The sequence below is a fragment of the Ranitomeya imitator genome, chromosome 7 (assembly GCF_032444005.1).
Source record: "Ranitomeya imitator isolate aRanImi1 chromosome 7, aRanImi1.pri, whole genome shotgun sequence".
Classification (NCBI taxonomy): Eukaryota; Metazoa; Chordata; class Amphibia; order Anura; family Dendrobatidae; genus Ranitomeya; species Ranitomeya imitator.
Genome location: NC_091288.1, coordinates 76,410,463 through 76,425,697, shown reverse-complemented (window position 1 = coordinate 76,425,697; position 15,235 = coordinate 76,410,463). Strand labels below are relative to the sequence as shown.

Here is a 15,235-nt window from a genome sequence, read left to right as displayed (position 1 = left end):
ATATATTTCAGGGTCTCCGAAGTTATTATCCCAATTATAACGTCATGGTATATTCTAGCATCATGTCAGAAAGCGACATCATCCAGGATTCAATTGTTGTTGTTCGCACAAGGTCCTTGCCAAAATTTCAGAAACCTAACACATGAAATTAGAAACTTGTTTTGAGAGGGCTGAAGCGTACTTAACATTTCAGGTAACTTTTTGGAATAAGTTGTGTGTGAGGAATAACACTCTACCTCGGGCCATTATGACCTGCACCCTTCGAGAATTTTTCACCAGTCTTCTCCTCTGAAAACTATAATTCAGTTCAGTCTGAAATAGTGGAGGGAGACTGTTTTTCTGATGTCCGTACACTGCACACACAGACATGAGGCATTCCTGCCCTTATTTTCCTATATACCACTGCTTGGAGGATATTACACAGTAGAACTAAGCAGTGTACCTGTGCATACAGCTCTGAAAAAAGCTAAACCACTTGCTAGAAAGCTGTTCTATATGTGTGCGTGCTTCCCTACCTGTGCAACACTCTCCTCCTCCTTCCAGTTCCACTTGTCATAGAATATAATACTAGGTGTAGCCCAATCCTTCAGACTGATCAGAGTTTGATCAGAGTGGAATCCAATTTTCTCAGAGGCGGAGAGAAAAATTTCCCCACCTTCTCTATAATATCGGTCTGTGAAAATTGGATGTTTCGACAACTCCATAGAATAACATGGGTGTACGAGTGCTATTCATAAAATCCACGGATAGCACTCGCCCGATTTAATCTGTCGTGTCCACAAGCCCTAAGAGTGAGGGTGAAAAGTGTCTGGAGTGGCGAAAGAGACATGTCACACTGATAAAGTATATTAAGTTTTTAAGTTTAGTTGTTTTTTTTTTTTCCGTTGCTTGCCTGTACTGTTGATTTATGGACGTTAAACAAGCACTCTTCCCACCAAAGTCTTAATCCTCTTAATATATTGCAGTAATCATATTGTATAGCACTGTGGACTTACAATTGCTCATTTTGCTTTTACACACATTTAATTATTCTCTTTTCCATTGGGTCAATGACCTCACGCAATTAAAAACTGAAAAGTGGAATCCTTCTAAACTCTTTTATAGAAACAGCAGGTCCATTTTCCCTGTATGAGTGATGGGTCACTGCTAAAGTCCCTGCCAGGAGGGGGAAGGAGCAGGGGCAGGAGTTGGAGAGTAATGGTTTCTCACCAATGTCCAATATAGATAAAGCTGGCACTTCTAATACACTATAGAAAACACATGGTCACCCAAAAGATAACCAAAACGAAGAGATCCAGAATGATATTAATTAAGGCTTTTATTGGAAAACTTAGTAAAAATGCCCAAGCACCCTAACATAAGGTGGAGGCTATGTGCAGTACATCACTTCAGAAAATCCATATGCAGGGTAATGGTATCATAGCAACATATTTGGATGTGTACATCTTAAGCTGCCTAAGCATGGCCAAAGAATAGCGACAGTGACAGTGTACATAATAAGTTTATATTGCCATATCTACCTGCCAGCAACACAGCGTTCCACCTCACCCCAACGTACGTTTCGCACCAGGCTTCTTCCGGGGACGCCCGGGCATTTTTTATGCATTTTTACTAAGTTTTCCAATAAAAGCCTTAATTAATATCATTTTGGATATCTTCGTTTTGGTTATCCTTTGGGTGACCATGTGTTTTCTAGAGTAATGGTTTCTGCAGAGACGAGAGACAGAGAAAATAGGAGATTTAGCTGGGTAGAAAGGCAAAATGAGCAATAGTATGTGCACAGTGCTATATAATATGATGATTGCAATATACCGTACTAAGCGGATAAAAACTTTGATGGGAGCAGTGCTTCTTTAACGGAAACATTGACCATTTAACGTGAATTTGTAGACTCCTGTCTACTATATGCCGTTTCTAATACTGGTATCTTTATATTCGGCAGACGCTAGGCCTCAGCTGTGACTACTAACTTTACATCTTCTATAGCTTTGTCTGCCTGTATCCATTTTTGATAGTGAAATTGGATTTTATAATAGCCTTTCTCCAGATCTGGGGTCTAGATCTTGATATTATCAGCAGACACAAAGGGTAATCCAGCTAAAGCAATATCATTTTGTGGGAATGTTATACCATCCATTATACTAATGACAACACTGGGTGTAAAGAAGCCTCGTACTATTTAGTTTAAAGGAAGTACCTCAAGTTCTTATGTGGTTAACGTTGCAATGTGTTTGTAAAAACAAGCGACATAACAATTTACTACTTATTAAATATCCTCTCCGTTCTAAAGAATGCATGGCTCCCATTGGATTTTGCACAGCTTGTTTCCTGGGTGCACTCCTGGAGAAAGAAAACAAGACAATCCCTTTTTAATTTTGTTACAAAAATATTTACCTAATTCATCCTGTTTTTTTTTTTTTTTTTTTTTGCAGCAATAGGTTGTGTTTTTCTTTTTCCTTTTCAATGGGTTGTTAGATCAGTTTATTAGCTGGAAGCCACAGCAAAGCTCAGGAACAGAGGGCTCTGCCTTATTCTGGAGGTTACACTTTTATACTGGTCCACACGTGGATTTTATATTCATGGCTTATGTGACCAATTCATAAGGCCCGGTGCACACGATCCGGAACTAGCAGCACTCTGGACGTAGCACATATCCGCTATGTCCACACGGTGCAGTCTATTAAATGCAGGTAAATCCGCATGTGTTCCTTGAACCGTGCAGATTCACAGCATCCTATACATTCTGTTAGTGTAATTTCTCCTGCTGAGACTCGTATCTCTGCAAGAGAAATTGACATGCTGCAGTCTGGAGAGACGTGCCGCATGTCAGTGTCCGCGGATGATCCGCAGGCTCACAAGCATGTATGGCAGACATGGTATTTCTAGAAATCCCATCCACTAGGCTGTAACCTCATTCCGCTGCGGATTTGACTCTGTATAAATACGCAGCATCCAACCCACAGCAGTTCCTGATCGTGGGCATGCAGCCTAAGAGTTTTGAGAAAATAAGATGGAATTATGGCATTATTGTATTGTTTGTGTATAAATTAGTTTTATTTCCTTTTTATTGCTTGCTTTTGATTGTGTATTACTTATGACAATGTGCTTTTGGTTAAAAAAAAATAATACATTTTGAAAAGCCTCCACACCAAAAAGCTTTAGTAGAAATGAGTAAATGGGCACGAACCTTCCTTACCGATTCATAAACTGAAAGTGGATGAAATATCCTACGCTGGATAGGCATGTGTACACGAGGCGTCCATGATGTTATTGATGCTGCATTGACATCTCCCTCTAGATCATTGAGGCCGAGCATATGATGGACCGGATTGTGAATGGCTTGTCTGAGACTAGTGTCAAGGTGCGATTAGCTGCAGTAAGGTATGGCTCACACAGCACATGCGCTCCGTCTACTCATTTGTCATTTGATCTCATGTAGCATGTTTCAGGAAAGCAGATCCAATGATAAGGAGACTGAAAAGTCATCGCTTGCATTCCCGTATTTTAGATGTTCTGACAAATGCCATTAGAAACGATGGCTATGTTCCCACATTTAGGAATCACTGTGGACCTTCTGAATGGGATCTTAGCTTAAATTCCCACAATGAGTCTTTGATTATGTATTTTCGTTGCACAAAACAATCGGCCTAACGCTACATTCACACGTTCAGTATTTGGTCAGTATTTTACCTCAGTATTTGTATTAGGCCACGTTCATATGTTCAGTATTTGGTCAGTATTTTACCTCAGTATTTGTATTAGGCCACGTTCATATGTTCAATATTAGGTTACTATTTTACCTCAGTATTTGTATTAGGCCACGTTCATATGTTCAGTATTAGGTCACTATTTTACCTCAGTATTTGTATTAGGCCACCTTCATATGTTCAGTATTTGGTCAGTATTTTACCTCAGTATTTTTATTAGGCCACGTTCATATGTTCAATATTAGGTTACTATTTTACCTCAGTATTTGTATTAGGTCACGTTCATATGTTCAGTATTAGGTCACTATTTTACCTCAGTATTTGTATTAGGCCACCTTCATATGTTCAGTATTTGGTCAGTATTTTACCTCAGTATTTGTGTGAAGAAACCAGAACCCCGTTACAATTTGTATTAGGCCACGTTCATATGTTCAGTATTTGGTCAGTATTTTACCTCAGTATGTGTAAGCCAAAACCAGGAGTGGGTGATAAATACAGAAGTGGTGCATATGTTTCTAGTATACTTTTCCTCTATTTCTTCCACTCCTGGTTTTGGCTTACAAATACTGAGGTAAAATACTGACCAAATACTGCTAGTGTGAACATGGCCTTACAGTTCCAGTAAACTGGATGGGATTTATAGAAATCTCAGGGCCCCTCTGTTTTTTTTTTTTTGTTTTTTTTCTCATTTGTTTTTTAATGCACAGTAAACTGTCCTGCGGTGCATGTTTCAAAGTTGCGACGTGTCAATTTCTCTTGTGGGTATTATGAGTTATATGACGATTTTCCCCAAATAATTAAATTAAATGCGGATGATCCACATATTTTAAAAAGAAAAAAAAAAGAAAAGCGCATGTGTTTTTAGTGTACTTCCAATGGAGAGGACTGTATCAATAAAATTTTTGTCAAAACCATATACTAAGAAGTGTAGAAAACAAACTTTATTTGACACATTACATACAAAAAGAGGCAAAAACTACAACATCAAAAGCAATCAACGCTATGTAAAAATGTAAATAACATAATTTATCTAATAGGTGCAGAAAATCTGCAACATCAAAAACGCATCAAATACTCATGGTGGGAACGTAGCCTAACACAACATCTGCAGCGAGAAATATCCGTAACCGTAGATAAATCTCAGCCACTTGGTAAAGAAATGTTCTGAGCTGAAATTGACCTGCAGTGTAGATTTGTGAATTCACAGCATGGCTTTTTATTTTATTTCCCCCCCCCTCATCCTCATTTAGTAAAAGGTCAAAATCCACAATTTAGACATCAAATTTTTGCAAATGTTGAAATGTTGCTACAGATTAACTGTGGATCTGCAACAAAACCCGTAGGATCAGGACAGTGTTAAATAATAATCTTTAAAGACGTCTGCAGCTCCCTTGGTGATGCTGACCTGGTGCATGACCAGTTCCCACAATCTGGCTTTTAGCGAGGACATATCTTGTAGACACGTGACCGCTGCAGCCAGTCATTGTCTTCAGCGGTCATTAGTAGTCGCCATCGGATCAAGCTACCATTACTATGTGAGTAGCAGAGAATTGAGAAGTACAGACTATAGATTGGTCTAAAATAGTGTTAAAAAAAAAAAGCACCAATCATGGCTGGAAAGTTATAAACAAATCTGCACCACACAAATTAATGTGGATTTCTCTTGACTTTCACCAGATTGCAGCTGAAATTCTATGCATCAAATCTAGTGCATTGGATTCTAGTGATGAGTGAAGGTGCTCTGATAAGCTGTTATCTGAGCATGCTCTCCTGCTAACTGAGAGTCTGTCGAACAGTCGTGAGACATGCAGGTGTGGGGACTCGAACATATTATTCAAGCACGCCGAAGATACGGTTAGGCTACTTTCCCACATCAGGTTTTTTGCATCAGGCACAATCCGGCGAATGTTGGAAAAAACGGATCCGGCGCGGATTGTGAAAAACCGATGCGACGAATCCGACTAGCATATCCAGATAATTGGATTGAAAAAACAAATTTGGAGCATGCTCAGTTTAAAAAAAAAAACGGAATCTGGCACTGGAACCCGTCATTTTCCAGCGCTTCCGGCTTTTTCGCCGGACACAAAACGTTGCTATGGACGTTTTTTCCAGAAAACTAAAGCGAAAACCGGACGAAACACAAGGTCATCTGGCACTAATACAAGACTATGGGAAAAAAATGGTTAATTTAAAAAAAAAAACGGATCCAGCGAATGTTGCCGCCGGATCTGTTTTTTTGAAAATTAGCCGGATTGAGCCTGATGGCAAAAACCTGATGTGTGAAAGGGGCCTTAGCACCGAGCATGCTCGCTCATCATCACTAGATTCTATCCTATGAACACAATGGCTTCATAGCAAATATTAAACAGGAATCTTAATTACACTTAATGGTCTTAACTCAAAGTTAATTTATTAGGCAACTAAAACAAACAGAATGTGTCTTATTCCATATATTCCAGCGAGGCATCTTGGAAGATTCCTTTTACTTTTCACCAGGTTGTATTCTCGTTGAGATCATAATTCAGCCCAGTTTATGAAAGCATAGTGCACATTTGGAAACCATCTAATTGTAGATTTCTCTCTAGATGTTTACATAGCTTATCCAGATCAGTCCAGCAACTTCGTACCAGTTTTCAGGATCATGCAGTTTGGAAGCCACTAATGAAGGTATTTCATCATTAACAAAATTGTGTTTTAGGTTTTGTGTTTTTTTTTTTCTTTTCATATAGCAATTGATAATTTACTAGGACATAATTGGGATGCCAAATTGTTGCATTTACAATTTTCCTCATTCTGTAAATGTCTCCAGTAAATAATAGTTTTATTTTGGTTCCCTTTAAAAGGATTTTCCCACAAACAAAAGTTCATTTTATTCACTAGATCAAAATGGGATCCGACTCCACAGCCCTGCCAGGGCTGTGCAGTCGGCAAACCAAACCCCCGACTCCTCACTTTCCATGACACAGACTCCACCAAAATGTGCTCAGACTCCGACTCTACAGCCCTGCTTGAAATGAGAATAAGGTCCACAATAGGAAGCAATTAAAAACGCAAAAAATGTTCCTGTGCTGAGATAATCTTATAAATGTGCTCCTGTCATGACATGGTTGTGTCTGACTGTGCAGTAGCATGGTCTGACCATACCACAGCACCTGAGCAGGGGAGGAAGCACAGGGACATCCAATTGTGGAACTCCTTTTTATTCCAAGATCTAGTGAATAAAATGAACTTTTGTTTGTGGGAAAATCCCTTTAACACACCAAGCATTAATAAACTTTTTCTTTTTATGTAGGTCTTACAGAATGCTCCTGATGATATTCTAGTGGTCGCTTCATCAACATTATGCAACCTTCTACTTGAGTTCTCACCTAGTAAAGAGGTTTGTAATACTTGTCCCTCATTGAAAGGGCTCATACTCATTTGTGAGAAAAATGGACGAGTGCAATCCAATAAAAAATTGGATTGCACTCTGATTAATGTTATTCTTTGATTCCCTGCTCATCTGCAAGTTTTTTTTCTCAACTCAGATCGGACTGAGAAAAAAATCGCAGCATGCTGCGATTGTCCTCGTATATAGGACGGGACTCGCCATTGAAAGTCAGTGGGTGCGATTAAAAATCGGACGGCATTCGGAACATATATAATATTTTTTTTTTTTTTTTTTACATAGAAGAAGCAGATATAAAGATTTTGATGACTTGTATCATTAGCACAGTGCTTGTGTAGCTTGCTGAACTAGTAATTTAGTAATAAATACATTTCTGAAAAAAAATGGCATGGAATTCCCTGAAAGCGGACAGCTGGAGGCAGATGTGTTTACCCTGGGAAGGGGGGTAATACACATGGAACTTCCTAGGCTATTAATATCAGCTCATAGCTGTTTACTAAGCCTTTACTGGTTATTAAAATGGGGAACCCCCAGCAGGACAATGCGCCATGCCACACAGCTAGGTCAATCAAACTGCAGATGAAGGACCACCACATCACATCCCTGTCATGGGCAGCCCACTCTCCAGACCTGAACCCCATTGAAAACCTCTGGAATGTAATCAAGAGGATGATGGACAGTCACAAGCCATCAAACAAAGAAGAACTGCTTACATTTTTGTACCAGGAGTGGCATAAGGTCACCAAAAAGCAGTGTGAAAGACTGGTGGAAAGCATGCCAAGACACATGAAAGCTATGATTAAAAATCGTGGTTATTCCACAAAATATTGATTTCTGAACTCTTCCAGAGTTAAAACATTAGTATTGTTGTTTCTAAATGACTATTAACTTGTTTCTTTGCATTATTTGAGGTCTGAAAGCACTGTTTTGTTTTTTGATTTGGACCATTTCTCCTTTTCAGAAAAAAATAAATAAATTTATTGCTTGGAAATTCGGAGACATGTTGTTAGTAATTTATAGAATAAAAGAACAGTTTGCATTTTACTCAAAAATATACCTATAAAGAGAAAAATCAGGCAAACTGAAAATTTTGCAGAGGTTTCTTAATTTTTGCCAGAGCAGTATATTTACATCAATGGTAGTGCGCACGCCGAGGCCACATCTTTCCCCGCACTTCATGGCTGATTTTAATAAGCCATTATGTGCCTTTAACAGCTGCGGGTGGAGCGAGTGGCTGTTAACTTGTTAAGTCTCACTGTCAATCACTCACAGCAATATTTAACATGCATCGGCCAGAAGCGCATCTTTCATCCCGTCCATCGCCTCCCCTGTCAAGTGAGCTGGGGAGGGGAGTGCATCGATAGGTTGTGATGAAAGCCGAGGGTCTGCTGAAGACCCCTGTGCCTGTCATTATGATGCTCCTATGATTGTGATTTATGCTATTCACGGCAGTGCTGAAACCCTTCTGTGTAAGCACAAGTGAACGGATGATCGCAGCTTCACGTCTCCTCAAAGGACTATTTAAATCAGTAAAAAGTGTGAAAAAAAACCTTTTTTTAAATATCTGAAAAAAAATATATACCGTATATACTCGAGTATAAGCCGAGATTTTCAGCCCAAATTTTTGGGCTGAAAGTGCCCCTCTCGGCTTATACTCGAGTCAAGGTGGGTGGCAGGGTCGGCGGGTGAGGGCGCTGAGGTATATTTACCTAGTCCCAGCGATCCTCGCGCTGTCCCTGCCGTCCCACGGGCTTCTGTGCTGCAGCTTCTTCCCCTCTTCAGCGGTCACGTGGGACCGCTCATTAAAAAAATGAATAGGCGGCTCCACCTCCCATAGGGGCGGAGCCGCCTATTCATTCCTCTAATCAGCGGTGCCGGTGACCGCTGATAGAGAAAGAAGCTGCTGCACCGAAGACCAGGCAGAGGGACAGCGCGAGGATCGCCAGGACTAGGTAAGTATAGCATATTCACCTGTCCGCGTTCCAGCCGCCGGGCGTCGCTCCATCTTCCCGGCCGGCGCCTCCATCTTCCCGGCGTCTGCGCTCTGACTGTTCAGGTCAGAGGGCGCGATTATTGCAGCAGCGGCAGAGATTTATGTGGAGCATCTATGGGGCACAATGAACGGTGCAGAGCACCGTATATGGGCACAGCTCTGGGGCACAATGAACGGTGCAGAGCACCGTATATGGGCACAGCTCTGGGGCACAATGAACGGTGCAGAGCACCGTATATGGGCACAGCTATGGGGCACAATGAACGGTGCAGAGCACCGTATATGGGCACAGCTATGGGGCACAATGAACGGTGCAGAGCACCGTATATGGGCACAGCTATGGGGCACAATGAACGGTGCAGAGCACCGTATATGGGCACAGCTATGGGGCACAATGAACGGTGCAGAGCACCGTATATGGGCACAGCTCTGGGGCACAATGAACGGTGCAGAGCACTGTATATGGGCACAGCTATGGGGCACAATGAACGGTGCAGAGCACTATATGGGGCACAGCTATGGGGAAATATGAACGGTGCAGAGCACTATATGGCACAGCTATGGGGAAATATGAACGGTGCAGAGCACTATATGGCACAGCTATGGGGAAATAATGATCTATTTTTATTTTTGAAATTCACCGGTAAATGCTGCATTTCCACCCTAGGCTTATACTCGAGTCAATAAGTTTTCCCAGGTTTTTGTGGCAAAATTAGGGGGGTCGGCTTATACTCGGGTCAGCTTATACTCGAGTATATACGGTAAATAAAAACCCAAGTTCAAATCACCACCTTTTTTGCCTCATTGAAAATAAAACCGTTAAAAATAAATTAAAAAAAAATATACATTTGGGATGACCGTGTCTGGAAATATCGGATGTATCAAAATTATAAAACAATCCGATCGGTAAGCGGCGTAACAAGAAAAAGAATCAAAACTCTAGAATTGCATTTTTTGGCCACACTAACATGGCAACAAAATGTGATGGGCGACATTGGAATTTTTTTTTTTTTTTTTTTCAATTTTGGCAATTTTTTTAACCACTTAAATAGAAAAAAAAAAAACTATACACGTTTGGTATCTGCGTACTTGTGCTGTCCTGGGAAATCATATGAAGGTCATTTTTACAATATAGTGAACATGCTAAATAAAAAGAAAAATAAATAAAAAAAACACAAAATATCAATTGTGGAATTGCACTTTCTTTTTGCAATTTTACCACACTTGAATTTTTTTTTCTTGTTTTCCAGTGCACTATGTGATAAAATCAATGGTGTCATTCAACTCGTCCCACAAGAAAAACAAGCCTTCATATGGCTATATTGATCGAAAAATAAAAAAGGTTATGTCTGAAGAAGGTCCATTTATTATCGCCGGAAGCTGCAGTCATTCTTTTTTTTTTATTCAAATAAATTTTTATTAAGAATAACAAGATAAATGACATGTTACATTCTCATTTTCAATACAAAGCTTTTTTCTCCCCCTTCAAACATTCCCCTTCAAACCCACCACCCACAACCCCACCCAACAAAGCAGCTCACCTTGCTTAGCACTTCCATCATTAGACCAATATACTATCTAATCCCTCGGCCAATAATATAAGCCACATTTAACATTACCATTAATTAGGAACCTTAATTAACTCTCCCTCTATAATACCCCTATCCCATAGCAATCCACGGAGACCACATTTTATTGAACATTTCGATTTTCCCTCTTTTTTTATAAAACCCCTTTTCCAGTGTCAGGCCCTGCTTCACATACTGGAGGAACTCTCCTCTTGACGGCGGTTCTTCCCTAATCCAATTTCGAGCTATTACCTTCCTAGCCATGTATAACAATCTGGCAATAGCTATCTTTAGGTTGTTATCCACTCCAATCTCATCCACACATCCCAACAAGCACACTATAGGATCCCTTGGCACCTTACAGCCATACGCACCTTCCATACGACTCAAAACTACCACCCAAAAAGCAGCCAGTCTCGGACACGTCCACATCATATGGAGTATATCAGCATCTGCAGTTTTATTCCTCGGGCATTCAGAATCATCACGCAAACCAGCCTTATATAGCACCATCGGTGACTTTTATAAACCCTGTGTGTCACATAGAGCTGTGACAGTCTATACGGTTCGCTCAGTGACAATCGTGGGACCCATTCTAGCACCGACTCCCAAGTCTCATTCTCCATTGGACCCAGATCCCTCTCCCACTTAGCTCTCGCCATTATTGGAAACCCCAATAGGAAAGTGTGCAACAGATCTTTATACAAAGTAGATATGACTCCCCCAGTAGTCCCTTCATTACACACATACTCCAGTACTATATCCCTCTGAATTCCAATACCTCCGTTTCTACTCTGAGCTCCAAAAGCATGCCTCATCCGCAAATACTGAAATTCCCCCACAGTCCCAAGACCAAATTCCGCCTGCAATTGGGAAAATGATTTCAATTCACCTCGCTCAATTATTTGATACACGTATTGAATCCCTTTGACTTGCCATTCTGTCAGTACCCCCAGTGCCTCAAACTCCTGTAAGTTGCTGTTATGCCATAGCGGTGAGAATCTAGTCAAATCCGTGACCCCCCGTATATGTCTCAGCCTACCCCACAGCCTGCGTAACAACACAGTCGGGTATAATTTCCCCAGAGCCCCCAGGGATCCATCCTCCAAACATTGTACCACTGGCCTTCTTTTTGTCACCACTTCCATCAGCCCTTGTACCGCCCCAGATGACCCTTCATGCGCCCAGCCTTTTAGATGCTGACTCTGGGCTGCAAGAAAATATATTTCAGGGTTAGGCAATGCCAATCCCCCATCTTCCTTGGGTCGCTGAAGTGTCTCCAGTTTGATACGCGGATGCTGTCTCCCCCATATCAAATTCCTGAACAGAGAGTTAATCTGTCTAAATCTCCCACGTGGTATCCAAACTGGCGCATTATGAAGAATATACAGTATTTTTGGCATCAAAATCATTTTAATAAGATTCACCCTACCTACCACAGATAAATGCAGTTTAAGCCAAGCATCCGCTTTCGCTTTAAGAACACCTAAGATTGGAGTCAGATTTCTATGTATATAGTCAGTAACAGGCATAGATACCCATATTCCAAGGTACTTAAATTGGCTAGTCACCTCCAGTCGCCCATCCTCCAGTGACTCCCCACCATCATCATCCACCTTAAACAAGACAGACTTACTCCAGTTTATCCTAAGTCCCGACACCGATCCGAAACGCTCAATAATCCCAATGGCTCCCTCCAAGGACATACCCGGGTCAGCCAGAAATAGCAGAATGTCATCCGCATACAACGCCACCCTTTCTTCAATCATCCCATATTTAAACCCAGTCACCTCATCAGACCGTCGAAGCTTAGCAGCCAGTGGTTCCACAGCTAGAGCAAACAAGAGGAGAGAGCGGACACCCCTGTCTCGTCCCTCTAGCCAGTTGTATGGTCTGTGATAACTCCCCATTTACCCTAACCCTAGCCATCGGCATCGAGTACATTAGTTGAATCCAGGATATGAACTGCGGTCCAAACCCCATACTCCGGAGCACCTGCCAGAGATATCCCCACTCCACACTATCAAATGCCTTATGGGCGTCTAAAGATGCAATAACTCTCTGGCCACAGTTGTCGGATCTGAGTTGCAAATTCATATACAGCCTTCGTAAGTTGATCGCAGTGGACCGATCAGGCATAAAGCCGGACTGGTCTGAGTGCACCAGGCCGGAAATAACACTTGTCAACCTCATCGCCAACACCTTAGCCAGAAGTTTAACGTCTGTAGTAAGCAAGGAGATTGGCCGATATGAATCCGGCTGTGTCGGGTCCTTCCCCTCCTTAGGAATCACCACTATTATGGCCTCCCGCATAGATGCCGGTAGACGACCGCCACTCCTAGCCTCCTCCAGAAGTACCCTTAATTTAGGGATCAGCACTTCCCCAAAGTTTTTATAAATTTCAGCAGGAAATCCATCTACGCCAGGTGCCTTCCCATTAGCCATAGACTGCAGTGCCCGACCCAACTCCTCCTCCGTGATGGGAGCTTCCAAATCTTCTCTATCTATGTCACTCAGCCTTGGGAGCTCCAATTCCTCAAGGAACGCCACCGTGTCCTCCACCAACCCATCTACCTGAGAGGAATATAAGTCCGCATAAAAATCCGCAAAAATGTCCAAAATCTCTGAAGTCTCAGAGACAGCCACACCGCTCCCCGATACCAAAGAATGAACAAAGGAAGTGTTTCTCTGGGCAGAAGCCACCATCGATAGCAAATGACCCACAGATTCGCCCTCCTGGTAAAAAGCCAGATTCATGAATTCCCTCTTCCTTTCAGCCTTACCGAGCAATACCTCCTCCAACTGACTCTGAGCTGCCTTTAGCCTCCTCCCAGCTTCCGGAGTACCCGCTATTACCATCTCATCCTCGGCTATCCTCAGCCCATCAACCGCCAACCTCTGTCTCTCTTGATTTCCTCTTACACCTGCTAATATCCCTGAACAGCAGTCCCCTCAAGTACGCCTTCATGGCTTCCCACACTGTAAGAACATCTACACTTCCCTCGTTAATCTCAAAAAATTCCACCAACTCCTTCTTTATCTTTTCCAAGTCCATACTGTGTAGCCAATTAGGGTGAATCTTCCACTCCTTCCTGCTCCCGATCCGTGTCCCCACCGGCCGAAATTCCACCTCAACTGGACTATGGTCTGAAAGAGCCCTAGGTAAATATCTCACGTCCCTTACCATCGTGTCCAGTAAACAGTTACCCAGCGCCAAGTCAATCCTAGACAAAGTACCATGAGCTGGCGAGTAGCATGAGTACGTCCTTTCCCCAATATGTCTAACTCTCCATAAATCAATCATACCTACTTCCCGGATATAGGTCCCAAACGTAGTGATATGTCCCCCTGTTCTATTCTCGGGATTTTTGTTTTTATCCCAAAAGTCATCACAGATATTATTAAGATCGCCAATAATTAGAGATGGTAACGGTCCCCAACGCTCTACCCTCTCCAGCACCTCTCTTATCTTCTTACTTGAGTATGGGGGCGGAATATACATTGCCGCTATACACATCAACACTCCATTTATTTTACATTTCACCACCATATACTGACCATCCACATCCTCTTTTACCGCTACCTCCTCATACTGCACCCCCGCAGGTATTAACACAGACACACCCCTAGAGTACGTCGAGAAGGTAGAATGATACGCCCTCTGTATCCAGCGCCTATTCAATACGTTCACCCTCTCCCGCACTAAATGTGTCTCCAGCAGACATATCATTGAGACCTTCTGTTCTCGGACATACTGCAGACTTGCCGCCCGCCGTGTTTTATCCGCCAGACCTCTCACATTCCAACTCAATATTTTAATACAATCTCCCATCATGTGGCTCATCATTTCTCATAGTATCCAATTTCCCAAGTATGAGCTGCCCCAACCCTCCCACCCCCCCTGCCCCCTCCCAACTTACCCCCCTATCCCCCCCAATATAATGCATTCTTCCTCTCATCAAGAGTGGGGCTCCACTGCCCACTGCGAACACTCTCCCTTACTTAACCCTCTCCATTCGCGTCCCGCTGCCATAGCAATCACAATTTCCCCCCCAACTTTCACTTTATTGTATCTTAACATTTCAACTTATATTAACATATAGAAAAAGTACCAAACCAGTTCACAGTACCCAGCATAACCCTCCTTCCCCGTACTTAGTAGTTGGTACTGTCCCCTCCGGCCATTCCTTCAATATGGCCCAGCAAAACCCCCAACAGTTGCTCAACTCTTTAACCATTGCTAACGAGCGCAGAACTCTCCTCCATAGACAGAGAAAACAAATCCCAACTGGATCTCGCCGAAATGTCAGTCGCCCATTCCCTTATGTTTTTTCTCATGAGTATCAAGCCACTGGGTAGCGTCCTCTGGTGTCAGGAAAAAGTGGGTCTTATTAAAAGCCACCAGTCTCAGCTTGGCGGGAAACATCACTGAGTACTGCACTCCCAGCTCCCTCAGTCGCTGCTTGACTCCAGTAAACTTCATCCGCTGCTTCTGAACCGCAGCGGAATAATCCGGATAAATGGCGATTTTTTTTGACCTCCAGCCGTCAGATCCTCCATCTCTCTAGCCTTTCTGAGG

At 42.3% G+C, this 15,235-nt stretch overlaps 1 protein-coding gene across 5 annotated transcripts in view; it reads left to right on the top strand.

The window, feature by feature from the left end:
• Positions 1-15,235, top strand: part of ARMC8 (armadillo repeat containing 8) — a 134,363-nt gene that overhangs the window by 86,089 nt on the left and 33,039 nt on the right. For all 5 annotated transcript variants that reach the window (XM_069733539.1, XM_069733536.1, XM_069733535.1 and 2 more), the window contains 3 exons: positions 3,299-3,381; positions 6,293-6,374; positions 7,000-7,086. In XM_069733539.1, coding sequence (XP_069589640.1) covers positions 3,299-3,381; positions 6,293-6,374; positions 7,000-7,086 — 252 coding nt within the window. The remainder of the gene's footprint in view (positions 1-3,298; positions 3,382-6,292; positions 6,375-6,999; positions 7,087-15,235) is intronic.